The 24648-nt window shown below is 38.1% G+C and overlaps 1 protein-coding gene across 2 annotated transcripts in view; it reads right to left on the reverse strand.

Annotated features, from left to right (window-relative positions):
* Nucleotides 1–1741: 1741 nt before the first annotated feature.
* LOC108680046 (transcription factor hamlet) overlaps nt 1742–24648 on the reverse strand; it is a 60987-nt gene continuing 38080 nt past the window's right edge. Inside the window, exons 3-6 of one of the 2 annotated variants that reach the window (XM_047885639.1) lie at nt 9630–9758; nt 6933–7023; nt 5468–5609; nt 1742–5166 (exon numbers count right to left, since the gene is read on the reverse strand). In XM_047885639.1, coding sequence (XP_047741595.1) covers nt 3045–5166; nt 5468–5609; nt 6933–7023; nt 9630–9758 — 2484 coding nt within the window. In that variant the 3' untranslated portion in view covers nt 1742–3044. Of the gene's footprint in view, nt 5167–5467; nt 5634–6932; nt 7024–9629; nt 9759–24648 lie in introns of both variants that reach the window. The other variant, XM_018168813.2, reaches the window with a different exon arrangement.

A 24648-nucleotide genomic window follows, 5' to 3' on the forward strand; every position in this document is an offset into this window, starting at 1 on the left:
TCTGTTATGGTGGCCTCACTCTGTTATGGTGGCCTCACTCTGTTATGGTGGCCTCACTCTGTTATGGTGGGCCTCACTCTGTTATGGTGGCCTCACTCTGTTATGGTGGCCTCACTCTGTTATGGTGGGCCTCACTCTGTTATAGTGAGCCTCACTCTGTTATGGTGGCCTTACTCTGGATGCTCTGCTTTATTCATCTCACTCTACTGCTGCTTCATCACACTCACTCTGCCTTGGTGAGCATGAGTGTGATTCACTCTAGCTCATTCTGCTCTGTCTGGTTCACAATCCATGAGAGAAAAAGATCTTTTGGTGAACCAAACGTGCTCCACTCTGCACAATGTGGACCAGGTTCTTATAGCAAACCCCACTTAATTGTTACAGTCTGCCCATTGTGAACCGGATAGCGTCTTCTGCATAACATTTTCCTACTCAAAGTCTCTTGTCTGCAAATAGAAGTTTAACTTCAAACGAACTGTTGATCCAAGTTAAATATAATTTATCTTTCAAGAAGTCATACTTAATAAATATAAATACCCGAATTAGTCGCAGAATTAATTCTAATAAATATTACTTTAATTATAATAAATATTTCTGTTGAGTCTATTTTATCAGGCATCGATTAGGTGCGATATCGCAATGCTCATCCGATGATGTTTGTCACGCAGGCGTTCGTCACTGGAGCCTGTATGCGTAAGCTGTGTTCGTGCCGTGAATACAAACACTTGCTTGTATACCCACGCTCCACACGAATGAATCATGTGAACGTCATTCGTCGTCATAACCTGACTCCACGAAATTCCGGTATTCGTGACGAACCTACTAAAGCTTGAGGCGGAGGACATCCGCAAGTTTCTGCTTACATGAGTTTACTTTAATCATTATTAGCATATTGTTTACCCTTTCAATTAATAAATAAATAATATAATATAAAATATTATATTGTAATAATATTGCGAGTATAATGAGAATGTATTAGGTGTATGGGGAAAATGGAAGACATGTTCGAGATGATGCTGATTGCTGATCAGGTCACAAATCATATTAAATAATAATCATGATGTGAGGTTTTTTTGAGAAAATTTATAACCAATTTTTTCGGATTTTTTTCGTACCAGCAACGCATTAGAAAATGAAAATATTATCCATGTGACTTTTTGTAATTAGAAAATCTTTTGCTATATGAAAATGCCATCCTAAATAATCATCGTAATCCCTATTTTAAAATTTCGAACATCATTTTTCGTCGGACATCATATTTATTATTTGCCAATATATTCAGGCAGTGATGTGCTCACACAAACTTATTGTGTAGAGACGGCACAAACAGTATGAATAACTGTACTAGTAACAAATATTAAAATAATTACTGCAGTATAAATATTAAGAGAATACAGGGAAAGTAAACATATGTTATGTAATTAACAGTATTTATTTCGCATTCTTTACAAGGAAAATGACTTCATTGTTTGATGTCTTAGGATACGCTTTTGTACAAAAGGTTATGACTTCATTACAACAAATATGTTTTACAATTTAATCTATCTTTGCATTTACATGTTGGGTAAACAAAGTGAATATATTGTCATCTTAATTTAAAGGATTTAATCAAAGTGAAAAGAATTGATAACCTAAAAATTTTTGATTTTATAAAGTTGTATTAAATGAATGACAAAATTTCCGACACTAAAGCTCATTAATAATTGTTTTTCGAATAAATAATATGTAATTTTTCGTAGAATTTTGCATAAAAATATTGTATCTGAGATTGAAAAAAAAAATAAATCCAAAATATATTGCTCTATTTGGTCCTCATTCGATTGAAATAAATTCAAGGCTCAACTTTAATTTGATGATTTTTCATCGGTTTCGCTATTTCGAACAGTTCTTTAAAATAAAAGTTAAGGCTAAGCTAGCATCCTTTTATTTCGACACCACTTGAATATAAAGTTCAAATAACCACTCGCTTACTTAAGAAAAATCGTCGCCATGAAATGTTATGCCAGATTGATTTTTTCCATTTAACTTATGGGACGTAAGTGAACTTTACGTAAATTTTTTTATTAATATCGGAAAGAATGGCAGCAAATTTAAATCTGATGATTAAAAATATTTTTTTGATATAATGGTAGAATGAAATATATTTCAGTTATGCACGCAACAAATTCACCGTTAATAATCAATTGTAATTCTCTAGTTTTTGGATGGAAAAAATTGTAAATAAAGACACATCATAATTGAAATTTTAAATTTAAAGCATTTCATTAAATTCTGACTGCGGTGTCGGTACTCGACTTTTTAATTATATGTAATACTCCATAGTATTTCAATATTAATGATATTGCAAGGATGATATTGAGAGCTTTTTAATGTCTATTTCCATGATAGTGGATTACTTTAAAAAACAAATATAAAATAAAAACAAATCCCACCAAATGTGGGATTTGTACACATTTAATGAAAAATGGCCGTGTATGAGCGACTCATAATCTAACTTTAATATGGAACACCGTCTGCCAAACTACAAAATGATCGATTTCTGCCATTTGTAAACATATATTGACACGCAATTCTAATACTACAGCGCTATGGTAAATGTAATCTCAGATAAGAAAGGAGTCTACGCTTCTTAATCTAAGCTTAATATTGGACAACTTTATTGTTCTGGTATTTTACAAACTACATGTATTGATGACATTGGCTATCCGCTAGTAACATTTGCTAACCTTGACACACAGACTTTTTTCCGTCACAAAATTTATCATGAAGAGTTTTGAAAAAATGCCTGATGCATAAGTAATTGTCTTACAATGATGAAAATGAACAACTGTTACTTCAATTCGGAAATGAGTTAATCTGTAACAAGTGAATAGATAAGAAGTGAAATTCAGTCGAATTAAATAAATCATTATACATTTGCAAACAAGTAATATTTAAGTTTTACTTTTACATTGACGAATGTATATTTCAGTAGAAGAAAAAAGGGTAATTAGTGACGATATACTAAGGTGGTGAATTTAATACTAAATAAATCTCTGACTCGTCTATAATGAGTCGTTATTTGTGAATCCAGCGTCGGTGATGGCATGGAAAGACTTGTTTATCTCTTCTTCGTCCTCTTCATCTTCGTCCAAGTCATCAACGACACTGTCGTCGTTTCCTTGATCAGTCACCTTGTACACAAAAGACCTTATTTCATCGCTTAAGAATTTGACAGGAGTTTCGTTGACATTATTGACATCAGGAATATCTGGACCGCCTTCCTCGTGATGCTTCAGATGCCGATCCAAGTTAGTCTGTTGTCCGAAAGACCGAGAACACAAAGGGCATCGGAAAGGTCTCTCTTTGTTGTGGATGTTTCTGACATGGCGCTGAAGGTTACTCGAAATACTGAAGGATCGCTCGCAATGCTTGCATTTGTAAGGCTGTTCGCCGGTGTGAGTGCGAAGATGTCGCGTGAGGTTAGCAGATCGCGGGAAGACTTTGCCACAGAATTTGCAGGAGTACCGGTCTTTGGGACGGGGTATATGCGCGGGCATGAGGTCGTAAGTTCGAGACAAATCAGGATACGGTCGAGATGATGCGGTCATTTGTGCTTTAAAAAGATCCAGGTTTGGGCTGCGGCCCAAGCCCAATCCTAAGCCTCCCATTCCGCTCATAGCAGAGGCCGAAAAAAACGGCATCAGTGGATATGAACGAGGCGAGGCCGACGGTGGTAATAAATGCGCCCGTTCCTGGTTGTTACGCTCAAAATTACGACACATGTCGAAGATGTAGTTAGGATGCAAAGGTCTGGGGTACGCCAGATTAAATTTGGTCGGCGTGTCTACAAGAGACGTAGGCGGTGCAGGCAAAGTAGGGGGAGTCTTTGGTGTTGGTTCCTTCAGAAGGTCACTGATGCTCCATAAGGGATGGCCACTGCGGTGTTCGAAGTTACGAGGCTGAGGGTTCTCCTTTACAGGAGATTTATCTTTGGATATATCAGACTGAGAAGATGATGATGCAATTTTGTTATTAGAAATCAAATCCATTTCTTCTCGTCGCACTGTGAGGTCTAGGGGAGTTGACTCTTTTCTCCCGCCAGGCAGTTTTGGTTTCGGCTCAAATTCGTTGGAATTTGGAGACGGACTTAAACGCCTAGGTGATGTCATCATAGAATCTTCTACGTCACTTTGTGTTTTGCTTTGGTCCATGGAGTCTTCGGATTCATGTGTAGATTCTTTGCCAGGCGAAGGCGATTCTTGCTGAGAGGAGAAAAGTGGTGATCTTGACCTCGCGCGTGATGACGCTTCATCATCCAATGTCTGCACGTCACCACATCTACTCTGTTCTAACGTTAATGATGATTCAATCCTGGGCCCAGCACCTCGAAATTCTCTATCTGATTCCTCTCCCAAAGATATTCCTGAATCATGTTGGTCGTGCATTTCTCGTTTGTGCCTCCTGGTGTTGCCATGGAGCGGGAGAAACATGGAAGGAGTTATGAGAGGATGCTGAGGACCACCGACTAAAGAAGGGAAATTTGAAAACATTGGATAATTCCCTAGAATAGATTGATGGAGCAGAGGGATTGGTGGTCTGGGATACATCGCAAGAGAGCTTGGAGGCGAAACCTGCAAAGATCGCATGCCGTAATTGGATGGAGGTAATTTATTAAATTCATTCATAGGAGCGAGGCCCGCTTGCATTGGTGTAGTCGGTGCGGTATCACAGAACCTTTTGTGTTTGCTCAAATGCGTTGAGTTTGGGAAAGTCTGATTACATTTACTGCATTTCACTTGCTGTCTGCAATCAGCGTGCATTCGTTTGTGACGACACAAGTTGCTAAACTGTGTGTACGCTTTGAAGCAAGATTCGCACACGTATGGTTTCACAGATGAATGGATGTGCGTGTGTTGCTTCAACCCGGAACTCGTGGCGAATGTTTTGCCACATTCAGCACACGCATATGCTCTGGCACCAACATGTTGGGTTCGAATGTGTTTTTGTAGCACTGAAGAATCTGTGAAAACTCGGGAGCAGTTCTCGCAAGGGTAGCGCTTAAATTCGCCGTGAATGATATTATGTTGGATGAGGCTTGGCCGCCATGCGAAAGCCCTGGGGCAATATTTACATCTGTGCTGATTTGCTGGGAAACCGTGGGATGCAATGAGATGCTCATCCAACCTGCATATGCGGGGAGAAAGAAAACTGCGATTAGTCACTGAATGTAAATTTAAAGTGCATTTTCAGTTGCATTTGACTAATTCTACATTAATTTTTTTTCTATCGCAGAAATTTTTGAAATTATTGCAGCACACTCAAAAGTTCAGGATAATTTTCTGTTTAGAATCTTAAACCTACTTTGTTTTCTCATAAATTTGAGGCAGTTGTTGCTCTATGTCATTCCAGCTCCTTTCTCATTACCTGAACGTCGTATGTATGGAAGTTCAATTTAAACATAATTAAGTTAAGAATCGCAACTCACGAATCGTAATCTTTGAAGTTTTTATCGCACTGCAGACAGCGATGGCTGATGCCGTTATCGTCCACATCGTCCTCTGCCAGCTCGCTGTCGCACGCCCCGCCTGCCGCGTTCGTGGTCACTTCGTTGCGGTGATCCGAAGACTCTTCTTCCGAAACATCATCATCAGCTATGGATAGAAACAAATGCGATCTTTGTCCTAACCGTCAGCTACGAAGCCTCATCGTCAGCTACGAAGCCTCATCGTCAGTTACGAATGTCGACAGATGCGATCTTCTACCTCATCGTCAGCTCCGGATAGAAACAAATGCAATCTTTGCCCTAATCGTCAGCTATGAATGCAAACAACTGCTATTTTTAACCTCATCTTCAGCTGCAAATGTAAACAAGAGCAATCTTCTACCTCATCGTTAGCTACAAATGTAAACAGAAGCAATCTATTACCTCATCGTCAACTACGAAACCTCATCGTCAGCTACGAATATAAACAGATGCAATCTTCTACCTCATCGTCAACTACGAAACCTCATCGTCAGCTACGAATATAAACAGATGCAATCTTCTACCTCATCGTCAGCTACGAAACCTCATCGCCAGCTACGAATTTAAACAGAAGCTATGCAACGGTAATTAAGACAAATTACCATAGCGTTGAAATTATTTTATGCAGCTTTTGATAGGTAATGATGCCCGAGTGTGGATGAAATCGCGATTTTCAGTTACTTTGCAGAGTAAATGCAGGCACCCATATCATTCTGCGAGTTTTTTTATAAATATTCGTGAAATACTAATATATTTGAATAATATGAATTCGTAAAGAATTTTTTTTCTTTTGCAGCCCTGTTTGGCGAAAGATTGATTGTAATTTTTGCACGATCTTTGAAAAAAATTCAAATTGCACTGTAAAATTGCACTAGTACCATTACTGATATTATTATTATTATTATTATTATTTTAATGAAAGCCTAAAAATATGAAGTATAAAGCCGAAGTAAAACAATTGAATAAAAAATTGCTATGTTATGATTAACTGATCTAATTAGTCTTGTAAGGAACAGGAACGCTCTATAAATGTTAAAGATTAATTTCAAGCGAATTCATTATCTCTCGATAAAATTTGAAGCATTATTTTAAAAAAATCCTAGAAAGCTTTTAACGCCACAATTCTTTAAAAGTAGGAAACACCTCACTTGAAATACCTGATCATAGATTTTTTATCAAAGTCCAAACATCAATAAATAAGAAACAAAATATCATTATATAAACAAAAATACTAAATTAATAAAACAACAACCAAACATCTCAAAATTAATTTCCAGACATCAAATAAAATAAATTATTTGATGTCGTTAATTATCTGATTGTTATTTCATCAAAGTATAAATTGTTACTTTGTAAAGATCTCATTATAAACAAAGAGGTTCGTAAAAGTATTATATTATCCGGTGCAGAGGGCCGGAGATCTCACCGGTGTAGGAGGTATCGAGATCGACGACTGTCTTGCGTGCCAGCAGCAGCTCCTCGCCCGGTGCGATGTCACGCGACGCTTCGTAGAATATCTGGACGCACAAACCCGGTCATGACGAGAACTATATTGGTTGCTTGGAGGATAGTGGTGGGTAGTGGAGGATAGTGGTGAGTGGAGGAGGACAGTGTTGGGTGGTGGAGGATAGTGGTGAGTGGTGAACGATAGTGTTGGGTGGGGGAGGATAGTGGTGGGTGGTGGAGGATAGTGGTGAGAGGGGGAGGATAGTGGTGAGTGGTGGAGGATAGTGGTGAAGGATAGTGGTGGGTGGTGGAGGATAGTGGTGAGTGGAGGAGGACAGTGGTGGGTGGTGGAGGATAGTGGTGAGTGGTGAACGATAGTGTTGGGTGGTGGAGGATAGTGGTGAGTGGAGGAGGATAGTGGTGGGTGGTGGAGGATAGTGGTGACTTGTGAACGATAGTGTTGGGTGGGGGAGGATAGTGGTGGGTGGTGGAGGATAGTGGTGAGTGGTGAACGATAGTGTTGGGTGGTGGAGGATAGTGGTGGGTGGAGGAGGATAGTGGTGGAGGATAGTGGTGAGTGGAGGAGGATAGTGGTGAAGGATAGCGGTGAAGGATAGTGGTGGAGGATAGGGGTGGGTGGTGGAGGGTAGTGGTGAAGGATAGTGGTGAAGGATAGTGGTGAAGGATAGTGGTGAAGGATATTGGTGAAGGATAGTGGTAGAGGATAGTGTGAATGGTGGAGGATAGTGTTGGGTGGTGGAGGATAATGGTGGGTGGTGGAGGATAGTGGTGAGTGGTGAACGATAGTGTTGGGTGGTGGAGGATAGTGGTGGGTGATGGAGGATAGTGGTGAGTGGTGAAGGATAGTGGTGGGTGATGCAGGATAGTGGTGAGTGGTGGAGGATAGTGGTGGAAGATAGTTGTGGGTGATGGAGGATAGTGGTGAGTGGTGGAGGATAGTGGTGAGTGGTGGAGGATAGTGGTAAGTGGTGGAGGATAGTGGTGGGTGGTGGTGGATGGTGGTGAGTGGTGGAGGATAGTGGTGGGTGGTGGAGGATAGTGGTGGGTGGTGCAGGATAGTGGTGAGTGGTGGAGGATAGTGGTGGAGGATAGTGGTGAGTGGAGGAGGATAGTGGTGGGTGGTGGAGGATAGTGGTGAATGGTGAAGGATAGTGGTGGGTGATGCAGGATAGTGGTGAGTGGTGGAGGATAGTGGTGGAGGATAGTGGTGAATGGTGAAGGATAGTGGTGGGTGATGCAGGATAGTGATGAGTGGTGGAGGATAGTGGTGGGTGGTGGTGGATGGTGGTGAGTGGTGGAGGATAGTGGTGAGTGGTGGAGGATAGTGGTGAGTGGTGGAGGATAGTGGCGAGTGGTGGAGGATAGTGGTGGGTGGTGCAGGAGAGTGGTGAGTGGTGGAAGATAGTGGTGGAGGATAGTTGTGGGTGGTGGAGGATGATGGTGAGTGGTGGAGGATAGTGGTGAGTGGTGAAGGATAGTGGTGGGTGGTGGGTGATGCAGGATAGTGGTGCGTGGTGGAGGATAGTGGTGGATGATAGTTGAGGGTGGTGGAGGAGAGTGGTGAGTGGTGGAGGATAGTGGTGGGTGGTGAAGGATAGTGGTGAGTGGTGGAGGATAGTGGTGGGTGGTGGAGGATAATGGTGAATGGTGGAGGATAGTGATGAGTGGTGGAGGATAGTGGAGAGTGGTGGAGGATAGTGGTGAGTGGTGGAGGATAGTGATGAGTGTTGGAGGATAGTGGTGAGTGGTAAAAGATGGTGGTGAGTGGTGGAGGATAGTGGTGAGTGGTGGAGGATAGTGGTGAGTGGTGGAGGATAGTGATGGAGGATAGTGGTGAGTGGGGGAGGATAGTGGGGAGTGATGGAGGATAGTGGTGAGTGGTGGAGGATGGTGGTGAGTGGGGGAGGAATGGGGGGAGTGGTGGAGGATAGTGGTGTGTGGTGGAGGATAGTGATGAGTGGTGGAGGATAGTGGTGAGTGGTAAAAGATGGTGGTGAGTGGTGGAGGATAGTGGTGAGTGGTGGAGGATAGTGGTGAGTGACAGATAGAGGTGAGTGATGGAGGATAGTGGTGGGTGGTGGAGCATAGTGATGATGTTGGAGGATAGTGGCGGGGATGGTGAGTGGTGAAGGATAGTAATAGTGTTAATGAGTGGTGGAGAACATTGGTGGTGTTAGTGAGTGGTGGTATTGAAGGATAATAATGTTGATGGATATTCGTGGTGGTGTTGGCGGAAAGTGGTGGTGTTTGAGGATAGTGGTGGTGTTGGAGGATAGCGATGGTTTTGGAGGATAATGGCGGGGGTGGAGGATAGTAGCGGTTTTGGTGAGTTCTGGATTATGAACTAATAAAAAAGTATCAATATTCTTTCATTTTACCTCACCGGGGCCACAAATGTTGCTATATTTAATCGACTTTAAATAGAAAAACGGTGGAAGGAAAGTGAAGAAGTTCTTGTGGGACGATTGGTTAATCGTTAATGTTGAGAAGACATAGTTTGCTTAACCAATTCGAAGTAAAAAGCCTTATAAATGTCAGCTGAAAGTAAAAGAAAAATAACCAAGCAGCATATTTTCACTACTGAAAAATAATTCATGAAAATGAAGAAAATCAAATTCTTAATTTTTAAGTTTAATATTGAATTTAAGAATTTTACCTTTCTGTTTAGCAGGACGTGCTTGAGGTTGGCTGAGGTGGCTGAGTCAGCCACAGCCACCAGCCTCAGCCAGTTACCGAACTCCCTGGCGTCCAGCCACCCGCGCTCGCCAGTTCGTGACGACATCACCTGCCGTGAAAACAATCCATTCAACATTAATAAAATTTGCAATCATTGCTCAATAAATACATATAATAAAAAATATATTCCAAAAGGCCAATGGACCTCAATTATTCATCTGTTCACATCGTCAAAAATTATCCGCGTGGTATTAGATGCCCAAGTAAAATAATTATAAAACTTGTACAATTTTTGCAAAATCGCATTCTACGTTTTACAGTGCGCGTAGATTTCGTCGTGATGGATGCGCACGGCTTGATTTACTAAGACCACTGAACGTTTTTTCTGCTGGATGATATTTTCCAAAAAAGATGATATTCCCAAAATCCTTCATACTAAATCAACAAATTATTGACATTCAACAATGCCCGCGAAAAAAACTGTGGTTAAAGTTGCAATGAAAAACGCGCTAGTGAAATGTTACAAGCGAGAACCGTGGACTAATGTTGGTATTGATGTCGGCAGTTAACCTGGGGTAATTTCCGAACCAATTTTTAAATTGATATGTGATTTATTGTATTCATGTACTCATTTAGTAAGAAGATATGATGCATTTACATTCAGTTGGCAAGTATTTGACTGTGATTGAGTTTCGGTGTAACCAGCATTTGGTATATAATATAATAAAATATAATAAAATATAATATAATAAACGTTAAAAATATAATATTTTAATATCTCCGATTGTCATCAAAAAATAACAATTACAAGGCCAAATTTGCTGAAAGACTTACACTTTCATTCGTGTTTCCGCTGATCATAATTTAAAAATTCCTGCGTCTTTCAAACTTTCTTCAATAAAGCAAGTTTATCGGGGAATTTGAATAGATTTTGCAAGGTAACATTCATTTGCACATCTGAGAATCTATTTTTAAAAATATTGTTTTGAATTTATCACAGCTAGCTGCATAAAAATACGACTACAATCTAAAGCTGAGTTCTGTTATAAATTAATTTTTAAATATTCAATAAAATTACATGTGATTAGAAAGCTTTTGGAATTTAATTCCTGAAAAATTGTAATTACTGGCATTTCAAGTTAATCACTTTAGTGTTAATAAATTAACTCTACGTAATGATAATTAATTAGTATCAAACATTAATGACTTTAACGATATTTTTACTAACTATTAACTAATAACTAACTAATTCACAGCCATCAAATCAGTTCATGTCAGTTATCCATTCATCATGTCCATATCCATGTTTATCAAGGCGTAATTATTTTACATATCATTTGGTGGCAATGAATTCATTCGAGCATTTTTTCAGCTGTACGATTCATCGTATAAGCTCACGCTCTACATTCAGTATCCAAATTAACATTCAGACAAAAATCAGATTCTCAATATCATACAAATCCATCTCAATCACGGCATCCAATTCAAAATCAATGCATCACAACAGCAAGTACTGAAGGCAATCCACTGCTTGCCTGCGGCAATCACCGCGTCACAGCAGCAATCGCGGCATCCCTGCCACAATCGCGGCATTCATACCGCAATCGCTGTGCTACATCGCAATTATGGTGATCCGCTGACTCACGATATCACTTAACAAATATTCATGTCATCACTCAACAAACATTTGCAGCACCAAAATGTCATTTTTTGACCACCGCATTATGATTAATTTCTACGCTAGATTTCCGAAGCGGTCGACAGAAAGGCAGTTTTTCAACATCGCTTTAGCGTCTCAGAATGACGGGACAGCGACACCTCCCCCCCAGTCTGCCTCAGCATATCTGCATCACTTCTAGTCACCACTCCACCAGCACCGCTCGATCCTTATCACCACTCACTCTGCACCACTCCTCTTCGCCACTCCCCCAGCACCACTCCTATTCACCACTCTCTCAGCACCACTCCCCCTGCACCTCTCCTTAGCACCACTCCCCCAGCACATCTCCTATTCACCACTCCTTATCACCACTCCTATTCACCACTCCTATTCACCACTCCTATTCACCACTCCTATTCACCACTCCTATTCACCACTCCTATTCACCACTCCTATTCACCACTCCTTATCACCACTCCTTATCACCACTCCTTATCACCACTCCTTATCACCACTCCTATTCACCACTCCTATTCACCACTCCTTATCACCACTCCTTATCACCACTCCTTATCACCACTCCTTATCACCACTCCTTATCACCACTCCTTATCACCACTCCTTATCACCACTCCTATTCACCACTCCCCAGCACCACACCCACAGCACCACTCCTATTCACCACTCCTTATCAACTCTTCCCAAGCACCACTCCTAGTCCCCACTCCCCCCCAGCACCACTCCCATTCACCACTCCCCCAGCACCACTCTTTATCACCACTCCCACCACCACTCCACGTTATCGTACAATAAGCGCGTGGTATGCGGAGGTTCGCACCGTCCGTGTTGCTTGTGTCAGGGACGAGCTACGAGTGCATCCGAAGCGCGCAGTGTCCGCCTTTTAGGCGCCGCTATTGTTTGTTCCCAGGCGACAACGATGACGTCATCTTCGATGTTTCATTACTTCCAAGAAGTTTTATTTTCAAATTAAGAATATCAGTCTAAAATAAATCGATAAATGAGCTCTTAAACTGATAAACTATCAAAGCTCCTTATTTATATCAGATGTAAGTTTAAAATTAATCTAGGAGAATGCAAATTTTTTTGGCGAACACATATGAAACACGTGGTTTGCTATATAGCAGGTCAACGAGATATTTAAAATACCCGTAAATATAATAATAAAATATTTAATGTAAATCCGGCAATTTTATTCACCTATAGAAAATACGTAAATTTCCTCAGAGTTTCCTTTCTCAAATTTTATGTAAATTTTAGTCTCTATTGACCTATAAAAACAACAATGCAGCATGGAAAGCCACTCGATTATACTGAAGGTCAGTCAATGCTTCTTTAATTTATGCTTCGAATACGTTATTATTTACCTTCACATTGACTATTTCTTATGAACATCTCACATGGCACGCACAGTAATTTCACTAATTAAAAGCTCAGTTAGTCAACCATTTGGCGGATCATATATGTGCATTAAACATTTTCATAAACATTTCATTTTTATCATAACTTCTAAAAAGGAAACGACATCCAGTTGCATCTCTGATAACACATATGCATGAGGCCGTTCCATTGATAGCGATTGACATAAAATTATTTATTATGCTATTTAAAAATAAATAATAACACAGTGAGAGTAGCATCAATTGAGTGCATTTTCCGAAAAATTATGCTGAGACCTTTCCATTGATAACAATAATTACGTATTGTGCTACTTATAAAAAATCTAACACTCCGAGAGTAGCAACATTTCCCGAAAAATAACACATGTACAACAACATTGTAGAGACATTTCTTCTATAATAAAAGCACATAACACTTCAGCAATGAGCGTCATGGTCACACACAGTCATCGTCCTGTTATGCGGATTGGGAAGTTGAACCATGTTTCACAACCATTGCCTCGGAACAATGCTGTCCAAGACATCGCGCACTTTAGTTTCATCATTGTAGTGTCACATCACGAGTCATTGTTGTGCATCTGCAACCATTGTGCAGTTACCGCGAGCTTCCTTTCACTTCTCGTGGGTTAATTAGTGTGCAAATATCTTTAATTTTATTCTGTTTAGGATGGACAGAAATTGATTTAAGGACAAAGAATTTCGCAATATTTTTATGTAATACTCATGTTCATTTTTTCTAAATAATTCAGTTGACATTGGGACACTAAACAGAACCAATGCGAGTGACAGATTAAAAACTCAAGGAAGCTTTGGTTCATCTGATGTCAGGCGTCGTGACTGAACCCATTCATTCTAACTCATCACACGATGAATGCTTATCACTCAGCACTCATCGCGTCGCAATGAATACAAACATCTGTTTAGGCTCATGAATAGCAGAGTGAGCGACCGCATCGTTGCCATGGACTCCGCCCCGTACGCTCCAGACTCCTCCTATAAATTGAAGCCGTGATTTAAATGCCGCTAACTTAATAACATTTGTAGTAATTATGCTGCATCAATAAATTGTAAAAATTTTTGTAATTATCTATATAACTGACAAATTTGTAGTTAATAAGATTCATCATCTAAAATAATTTTTGTGGTGCTCTTAATGCTTCAGACCTTTAATCACTTCAAGAAATTGTTATTAAAAGTTAAATTGTTAAAATCGCTATGATCGCATTAAGGGTGCATCAGAGTGGGCGCATTATTATACTTTAATGTTGTACGCAGAAATAAACTTAAATAATGTGCGTATTGATTGCATCTAAATAGTACGCACATTATTATACATTTATACGTCGCGTATTACTGAACCTACATATATTGGATTATAAATATTTTTAAATAGAGAGTGAATTTATATGCTTGAATCGGGTGCGTATCATTTCGCGTTTATTATGGCTTCATAATTACACCTCAATAGTAAAATAATTCAGATAATTAAGGTAGGTTGTTATTGGTCATTCACCAGCCTATGAGATTTGCACAAATAAAAGCAAATGTAAGTCTAATTGCTAATCCTTAACTTAAGGCAGAAGAAGGGAAGCTGTTCGCTAAGGGGGACCTCGGTAGGAAGTTTGCACAAGTGTTATCTTTGGTTTATCTTGGCATGAACGCCGGAGAGGAGTTTGCTAAAGGCCGGAAGCGGATGATTGAGAGGATGTTGCAGTGATCCGGTATGATTGTCGCCAAACAGAAATACAATCTCCGGAGCAGCAGGTTCACGGAACTCTCGGAAACGACTCTGCTTACCTGGTGTTCATGGAATGAATTTAACGGTAATTGATTATCGATAATTAAATGATTTCATTGATATCGGAAAAATATTTTACTGAGCCACGGAGGTAAATTCAAATGAAATTACTTTTCGTATTCAAATCATTAGTGAATTTAAAATGAATTTGGCGTAATTAATAGTTGAATATTTTCGGAATTTATTTTAGATAAATTATTTAAAAAAACAATAACGACTGCCAAGTTTGTACTTAAAAATTATATGAGCAATGGGTAAAATAATAAAAATAATAGTAAAATATATACATAAAATACAAATACAAGTTCAATGTACAACGGTCAAAATCTCATGGAGAAGCAGATCTACATACCATTATAGTGCCCATTGTTAATTCAGCTTTTAAAGAAGAATAATTTAATAATATAATTAATCCTTAATTAGTTCTTTGTGAACATGAGCTAAAGTTCATTTTATAGATACGTCTTTTATGATATTCATACGTCGACATTCGCCTTCAAACACTTCTAAGGGTCTGGTGTTGATGAAACATCCGAATAACCCTTCTCACATCCGCGCTTGTATTTGACAACATGCGCTCGTCCCAGGTGATGTACAACCGCTCTATGTAAACAACTTTCGAGACGCTCGGTCTTCAGATATTCTCGAGGTACATCAAAAACAAGGAGCTTTTACCGGAAAAACACTGACCATATATACTTAATTTGGCTTATTCTTCTTGACGAAAGTTAGTACTTTGATTTTTTCATATTTTTTTATGCAGGATAGAATTTTATTTTGCGTTGTGAGAAATTATTGTTTTTTAATTTTATTGCTGGAAATTTACTAGTCGGATAGATCAAATGTTAATTTTCAATTCCTTTAATTGGCTCTATAATTAAAACCCCGACAGCAAATAGCATGAGTAATGTTAAACAACTTACACATCACAAAAATTAAATGTAAGCACAAAAATCCTGGAATTCAGATCCTTCTAAAAGGATAACAAAATTTTCCTGTCAAATCTCAAACGGCGGTGACCGATAGCCATGTTTACTGACAAACATACACGCCTACTTATCTCGGGTTAAACACGCTGGAGCAAACACGCGTCTAAATAACTTCAACACGCTGTACAAGTCCAGCTCAAACACTCTACACCCTACACACTTGTTCTGATGATACTCGTCGACTCCAGAGAGGCAGAGATAATCACACCACGTCGTGATTTTTTCAACAATTCAACAATGAATTAAATTCAGAAGTGTATGAAATTCAGCAGTGAATGAAATTCAGCAATGTATGTAATTCTACAGAGAATGAAACTTAGCAGTGTATGAAATTCAACAGAAATTAAATTCAGAAGTGAATGAAATTCAACAGTGAATGAAATTCAGCAGTATGTTAAATTCAACAGAGAATAAAATTCAGCTGTGAATGAAATTCAACTTTGAGTAAAATTTATCGGTGAGTCAATTCAACAGCGTGTGAAATTCAACAGTGAATAAAATTTAAACTAACTCGTTCCTTTTAGAACGGATATAGCGATATAATTTTTTAAAATCGAACGGAATAGACTATCTCTTGAAACGTATATCACTCAACCAATTTTCATTTATATCACTCAACCTATGAAATAATGAGATTCGTCTCAGTTCCAGCATTATGTGATTGAAGCCTTTTGACTTCATGCTTCTAAAATCTGCGGCACGTGATGATTTGCAAATGGTCCCGCTTCGAACATTAATGAAATCTTGTGCATTGATCATTTATATAGATTATACTGCATATTTCAATAAATATGAGAATGTTATACAAGTTTATTGGATTAATTATCTGTTTTCAGAAATTTGTAGTCTTTGGTGACTGCATAAATTTCGCCCACAGTGATGTCGTCCACATAAAAAAATTCATATTCCCGGTAATTAGGCAATAGCTTAATTATTAATTCAAAATTGAAGAAGCGCAATATAAATTTTCAGTTGAGGCACCAACTTGTACCTCAACAAATCGATAAAAATCCAAATTCGATTATTCCTTGCTCAGAAATGATAAAATCTTTAACCAGCTTGCATCCTATTGCAGTTTCGGACTGAACGGCTCGCGTGAAGATTCAATATGGCGGATGTTAGGTTAAGCCAAGGAAGAGGGACTGCGGTGTCGCCTCGACGCCAGCGCTCCAATAATCCCTAATGGAGATAATGGACCTAATGGGGACCCGGATTACGGTCCGCTAATAGACAGAGGGGCGACCCGTGAGAAACCTAAGTGACGATGCGGTCAAACCCCACCGCCGAAACCACAACGTCGGCGCCCGTAAAACAAATCCTGGTAAATCTATCTATTCCTGAGAGATGATGCGTACTAAAAACGCAATGAAATCTAACTTTTCCTTTGTAAAATAGGAATCCTAAGGATAAAAAGCATAATTACAGGTAAATAAATACCTATCATCAGTTACAACAATATCATAAGTGATAGGTAGAGATAAATCTCAACACGCTATGAAAGGGAAACGCGATCACCGAAAAATCAAAACGCATGGGTCAAAATTCAACTGACAGGAAATAGAAACATCGACATCAGAATGTCAAACGGAGTGTCATTAACGCAGAGATTCATATTATCATTCTAGCCTGATTTATAAACAGCCACTAAGTGGCCGACGATTTATCGACAGTAAATGACATGCTATTATTATAGCGTTAAACTGCGGCGCTTCTCAACCGAACTTTAGAGACACTCATATATAGTGTCTCAACTTCCATCCAAGCGTCCTATCGAAGAAAAAATAGGTGAAAAATTGAGGAAAAGGCACACGATTCAGCGTGCGAAGTTTTTCCCTAAATCCCATGTAGGTTGCCGAACTTATGGGAAAATGAAGGACTCCGGTCAAAGGAGCTTGGCAGTCCGGGGCTCCTTTTTTCTCTCGGCTGAGATAAAAGATACGTTGGGTGACAGGGAAGAATACATGGTGCAAAATGTGTCAGAAAAAGCGACAAAAAGATACACCGGGTGATGGGATACAATGTGGGACAATTGTGTAACGATACCATGCAAAAAATAAATTGTGTTAATGGGCGAAACATATATATACTATGTCCGAAGCATATACTAAGGATACAGCAATATATGGATCCTAAGGATACCAAGGATACTATAAGGATACCATCGATAGTGTGGAGAAATCAAATAAAAAATGAAGTAAGTGAATGAAATTAAATAAGTACGGGAAGTGTTTCATAAAATAATTGGTGTTTAACCCTCATGTCAACTGACACTAGTTCTAGTTACAAAGTATACAGATGAGAGTGATATTAATGATAGTTTGTATCTTGAGTAAGAATGGGTTTGAATATAATAATTAGTAAAATTACCCTTCCAAATAATTAAACAAAAGTATATTTTTCATGCATACCAGGAATACATGCGATAAATGTCACCAAAAATTGTCATTGGACGGGAAAATTTTGCTTAATTCTTGACTACCTACAGCAAGGGTCGAAACGTCACCAGGGTATTGATGTGTGTCAATCTGTCATTTATATTGACGTATTGTAGCAACATTGGCAACAGAGAAACTTCAGAACCTCGTTATAAATGCCAAAAATACTGATCTCCATTTATATGAAAAAAATAACTATGGATCTAATTTATGAACAAAAGAATTGTAACCAGAATGGCCTCAAAAATGCCTGTAGTGATCCCCGAAGTGTGCATGTAGAGTTCAATGGCATGATCGCCATTTTTGACAATTTTTTGTGATACCTACTGAAGAAATTGGACTTTCCAACGGAACTATGACTTCAATAGCCCTTAATTGTATTGTGAAATAATATTTACCGAATAATTTGCATTTTACACCTTATTTCTACAGCTCATTAGGAACAGGAAGATGGATTGAGCAGCAATAAACCATTGTACGCCGATCGCTGGCCAATGCTTGGCAACTAATGATCAGACTATGCCTTTTAATGGGGTATCATTGGCATCAACTCCGCCACCATTACCCAGTATATATGGGCATGCGAAATTTGGAGATAGAGGGACTGTTGTCAACAGAATTGCCGGATGGCCTAAAAAATGGCCAAGTCCGCGAACAAAAAAGGCCAAAACGCCTATACTTCAATATATATATATTTGTAGGTTCCGGTGTAAAAATTCCATTTTTTTGCAGTTTGTAAAATTTAATTGGGAAGTACCCGTATCATAAATTTTAGCCGGCCAATGCAATTAAACAAACTAAATCGCGAAATTTGTTCGGAAAAAACCGTATGGCAATCCTGCATGGTTGTCATTGCCAGTTCTGTAGGTGGATGGGAGACAGACGTTTTCCTCGGTGTAGAAATTATGCCAATATTTTGCACATTATTTGTTTCAATGTAAAAGAACTGCATGACTTGAGAGATTATGCATTTTTTTAATTTGTGCAAAGTAAAAAGCAAATTTGCCAAACTCTTACGTTAAATTGGGGCCTCTTCTAATATTGCTGTAAAAACATATAAAACACTAATTTGAGAAGAAACAAAATCCTCAATAATGAATTATTCCATAAACAGTGGAGCTTGACTTGTAGCTCATTCAAATATTATTGATTTCCACGGTATAGTTTTTTTCAACTTACAGGTCTTTTGGCAATCTAAGCCAGTTATTAAGTATTGAGATATCAACAATCTACGATTCAGATATCAACAATCTACGATTTAGATATCAGCAATCTAACCTCCATAACTGGTGTGGCAACCATCGTGAAGCAAGAATTCCCGTCAGTTAAGAATTAAGAACTATAACTGTTTCAAGTCTCCAAATAACCCCACACATATTCATGCCAGCTGAGTACTGTGGTAGCTGAGGAACCTTATTTGCTGTTATAAAAATGCAAATTATTAGATTGTGGCCTTCCATCAAAACTTAGCCTTCATCATAGCTGCTATTTTGTGAGCGTAGTCAATCGAATATAGAAATGATTTATTTACGGGTATCTACTTGAAAAATGGTAAAAATATATGTAGAATGAGCCTGGGGCCTTCAATATGTGCTAGACTACAGCCTCTCTATTCCTGATCTTGTAACCTTAATAACAGGTTTATTTTACTCAAGATTTATTGAGACATTTGTGACAACATGAAATTAGTATTTCAGTGCTTAATATTTATTTAAGCGCAATAAATGATCAATTGTTTTAACATGTATCAAATTACAGAACAATGAATGCAAATTAGTATTCATGCCTTGCATATCCAAAAATTTGCACCAGAAAGACTATCAGACATTTTTCTCTTATGGTCGAGTTTTGAAAAAATTTTGTTTGTGATTAACTGGCGAAAACAAATAAGAACCAGTTCGCTCTGTACCTGCAGTGAAACAATGATGCTACTTTGAATAACATCACGAGTGGCTTTTCCTTGTCAACAAAAGACACAATAGCTTGAAAACAATACACTTTTTGCTTGCATTCTACGGAAAACAAAATGTCTGTGTTAAAGAATATATGTGAACGAACTTTTTACGATTATTTCCAGTACAAGATAATTGAAAATTCAAATAATGTAACGGAACTGTGAGCGGAAATTCGATAACGTACCGCAAGGCAAAATATTCACATGACAAACGGTCAAAAAGTTGATAATTTCGTTCATTAGCAGCATTATGGTTGCTGTGTAAATATTTGAATAATTCATGAACAATTATAAAATTATTATCAAATACATTCGACAAATAGATTTACAGTAACGTAAAAATTAAATGATTTATCGCAAAACGACACACAGCAGTAAAGATGAGCAGCAGTAAAAAAAATAAATGAAGAAATAACGCGTTTTTGATCGCGCATTTTCATTTTGTAACAGAAAATCTTGTCACAATGAAAATAAATGGACGCCGCGGTCATGAGCGGGGCGCTGCCAGCTGTCCGCAGGAGCGGATGAGCAGCATTCCGATCCGGCTTACCAGCCGTACAGTTGCCCGCAATACTTCAGCGCCATCCAGCCGTACAGTTGCCTGCAATACTTCCCTAATGCGCGCCATCCAGCCGTACAGTTGCCTATAATACTTCTCTACTGCATCACCGTTATCTACCTGAGCTGCATATTGCTCTAAAAATTATCTTCAATGATGCTTTTTGACAATAAAATGTGGACGAATATCGTTTTGTGGCCGTAAATACTTCCTCAAGTAAGTGGAACTATACAAACTGTTGTATACATTTTAAATCTTGTAATCATAACCAGATGGTTACGCATAGCAACACATCAATAATAATATTATTATATCCGCTTTAATTGCGCAAACTTTTTATTAAGAGTCCGTGGCTGCTTCCTGAACTTAATTAATTGATTTTATGATCAAAGGTAGTTTTTGTTTTAGCTAGCCGACTATACATGTAGAACGCACTGTATGCAAATGCGGGGTAAGCAAAATACGTACAGTATATACAGTATACGGGGTACGTCCATGAGACCAAGCGCTTCTTGCATCAACGCGCTGTGAAGGGCAAAGCTCCCAGTACATGTTAAGCTGTTTGGATGTTGGGTGCTTGAATGGTCTTTCTAAAGGCCGAAGTATACATTCCATAAGAACGTCTGCATGTTTATTCAGCCTTTTGCTTATAAGAACCACAAAGTTGTTGTAATAATAACATTTTTAAATATCTTATCATTTTTCATCAAAAACAATCGCTTCAAATTATTATTCAATGTAACTCTGATTTTAAACATCATTATAGCGTCAGCTACAGAGTGGCTCACATTCTATTGATATCAGTTCCCATCCCTCCGTTAACGACGATCGCAAAACTCCACGGAAACAAAAACATTGACTTCAGTACATTCTTAAAGAAAATATTAATTTCGATATCCATTTCAATATCCCTTAGAGTTAAAAAATATGTTGTTCTCAAATACCCTGATTTCTAAATCGCCATAATCAATGAACATTTTATACAGCATAATAAGCATCGTACGCATCACTACCGATGCATCAGAAAGAACAAGAAGATGTACGGCAGAGAGTAGCGGATGTCGTGCGTGCGGCAGGCAGCGTAATGCTCGCGGTCACGCCACGGGGAGGCCAACTCAGGGAACAGCGAGGGGAATAACGACCACGTATACTGGGGCTATGCCAATACAGCTATTTGTGTACGGGATATTTATATTATTTTTAGTGCGATCAATAATTAGTTTAGAATTAAGTAAAATTTATTTCAAGTGACCTACTGATTTGAGTCTATTAATTATTTAATTTTATCATTTCTATAAATTATAAGCTTCTGTATTGCTTTTTGAACATTTTAGCAGCAAATGAAATATTTGTATAGGAATGATATGGCATCATGAACAGAAACAAAATGATATATTGGATAATATGAATTTAAACCAGGATTCATCTAGAAACTATTTACATGGTAAAGCAATGAGCAAAACAAATATTTTTTCAGAATTTATCTCACTTGATTTATTTAAAACACGAATCATTGGTATTGATATTACTATCTCCCTAACTACATTACTTTCTAATGTTCAATAATATATTTTCATTGCATCAAAAATAAATTTTTCAACGGTAAGATAAATCTTTTTTATATTTTTCTCATTCCACTTTAGTTTCGTTACCCCTACGTGCATCTTTATAACAATATCTTTGCATCTTTATAACAATATCTGTGCATCTTTATAATAATATCTGTGCATCTTTATAACAATATCTGTGCATCCATCTTTATAATAATATCTGTGCATCTTTATAACAATATCTGTGCATCTTTATAACAATATCTGTGCCTCTTTATAATAATATCTGTGCATCTTTATAACAATATCTGTGCATCTTCATAACAACATCTGTGCATCTTTATAACAACATCTGTGCATCTTTATAACAATATCTGTGCCTCTTTATAACAATATCTCCCCAGGTTCGTATTGAGCTGCCAGAGAATAAGGCTGCTGAGTTAGAGCTCGCACATTTGCTGACTCAGCGAGCCACAAGCTACGTCTTGTGTTGTCTGTTCTATGGTCATAATTAACTAGCACCTTATTACATGCGTGATTTCTGGCGCCATGCGTCGTGCGCTGCGTAAGACAAAACAGTTAATTCGTATCGAAGACTCCTGGATATATCAATTAATTACCAAGAGGGCTATTTCAAGAACTTTAAATTAAATGTTATCTGTGTTTCCGATAACACTCAATTAACACGAAGATTCTTATTCATACATTTCAATTTTTTGGCATAGATAGCTTTTTATGATGATTTGCCACCGTATTTTATGTAGTAACCTTATAATTCAAACTATATATCTCATCATTTGAGAATTGAAACGAACCTTCTATGTATTACTCAAAACTGCATTAAAATATATTTAATACCATAAAAGGGAGCGTAGTGTGTGGTATAAACGAACTACCAATATATTCGTCATTACCGGTAGATATATCGAGAATTTTCCGCGTGACTTCAGAAATTTTAAATATCATAATAAATCAACAGCCAATTTGTGTTTTTCCTGGTTTTGGCGTTGATCATTACTATAACTCATCAATTTATTTCATTAAGCATTTATCAATTTACGTGAAGTTTATGTTAAGCTTCGTTAAACGGTAAGCACAACCATCTTTTAACCGAGCTCCATTATGCTATATTCAACATGCAAAAAAAAAACAAAGCAAGCACGTCATGCAATATATCAATGTTTCTTTGAATTCGTGATTTTAATTTACTCAACAGTACCCGAAACATCTTACCCCTCGATCCCCTAGAAATATTGTACCCAACTGTAAACAAACCGCACGCAATGCTGGACTATCTACGTTAATCATTGGTTTATTATCTAAAATAACCTATCCAAAATGAATACAGACATGAACAGACTTGTTTAGGCAATTACGGTGCATTTGAAGGAATCTCCAGCCTCGCACATTGAGTGTCGCGACATTGATTCTCAGCCCTCGCGCGCGCGGCAAAAGCTTTTAGCGAACATCACAGCGCCCGCGGGGGTCCAGAGAGCTGTCGTAAACTGCGGTCATGAGTGACATCATAACGCTCATCACAGTCGTCATAACGCTCATCACAGCCGTCATAACGCTCATCAAATCACAGCCATCATAACGCTCATCACAGCCATCATAACGCTCATCACAGCCATCATAACGCTCATCACAGCCGTCATATGCCATGCCAATGACTGGCATCATAACGCCTACCAGTTACACTGCTGTGGTTAAACGGGATCTGAAAGTAATGATAAGTGTGATGAAAAAAATATGATGGAAATAATATAAAAATGAGAGTTTCATTCTCTGTTTCTAATAATTGAACGAATTAGATAGTCCATCGAACTAACCTACTTAATGGTATGTACTACTACTTACTATTTTTCACCATTGATCGACGTTTCTTACATTGCGTTTAATTCATATGAAGGAAATGAAGTAGGTATTTTGAAAAAAATATACGCTTAAATAACGTGATGACATTTGTTATTTTCTCCTGTGAAGGATTCTGGGTTCCACTGGATTCCCAAATCCTGGACTGGATTCCTATAGGACTTTTTTCTGCTCCTCAGGTAAATATTGGCCACTGAACTTCATGATCGAAGCTGTGGGTGGTAACGGCTTTTATACATCAGGAATGCCAACTTTACCTACACAGTTAGTTAACATCTCTGCTGTGTCCCGAGATTGGCACCCATGCTGGGATCAACACTCATTCTATGACACGCTTCCCACGCTACTGCATGGCGATCCCTACACGTCATAGGAGAATAATATTGCTGATGTTTTTTGGCTAAAATATACGTTTTATGACACCAAATCTAAACATCAAATCTAAATCAATGACGCATATTTTGTGCTCAAATGACGATCAGCAGATAAATCCTATTCAAGCATGACATTACAGAAAATCATCGAATTATCACCGTTTCATTTGCGATCAATCCGGTAAATATCATTTAAATTTCAATTATTAATTTATATTTATAATAATGTATAATACATATTTATATAATTTATATCATAATTTATATATTTATAAATCTCCGATAAAATTCGAAAAATTTAAATCAGCGAGACATGAATTATGATAATGCTGTCATATAAGAAGGATATCGTAGTTAATGCATCAATTTCAAAATTTCTTTCCACCG

This window comes from Hyalella azteca, unplaced genomic scaffold (assembly GCF_000764305.2).
Source record: "Hyalella azteca isolate HAZT.00-mixed unplaced genomic scaffold, Hazt_2.0.2 contig2632, whole genome shotgun sequence".
In the NCBI taxonomy this organism is placed as follows: Eukaryota; Metazoa; Arthropoda; class Malacostraca; order Amphipoda; family Hyalellidae; genus Hyalella; species Hyalella azteca.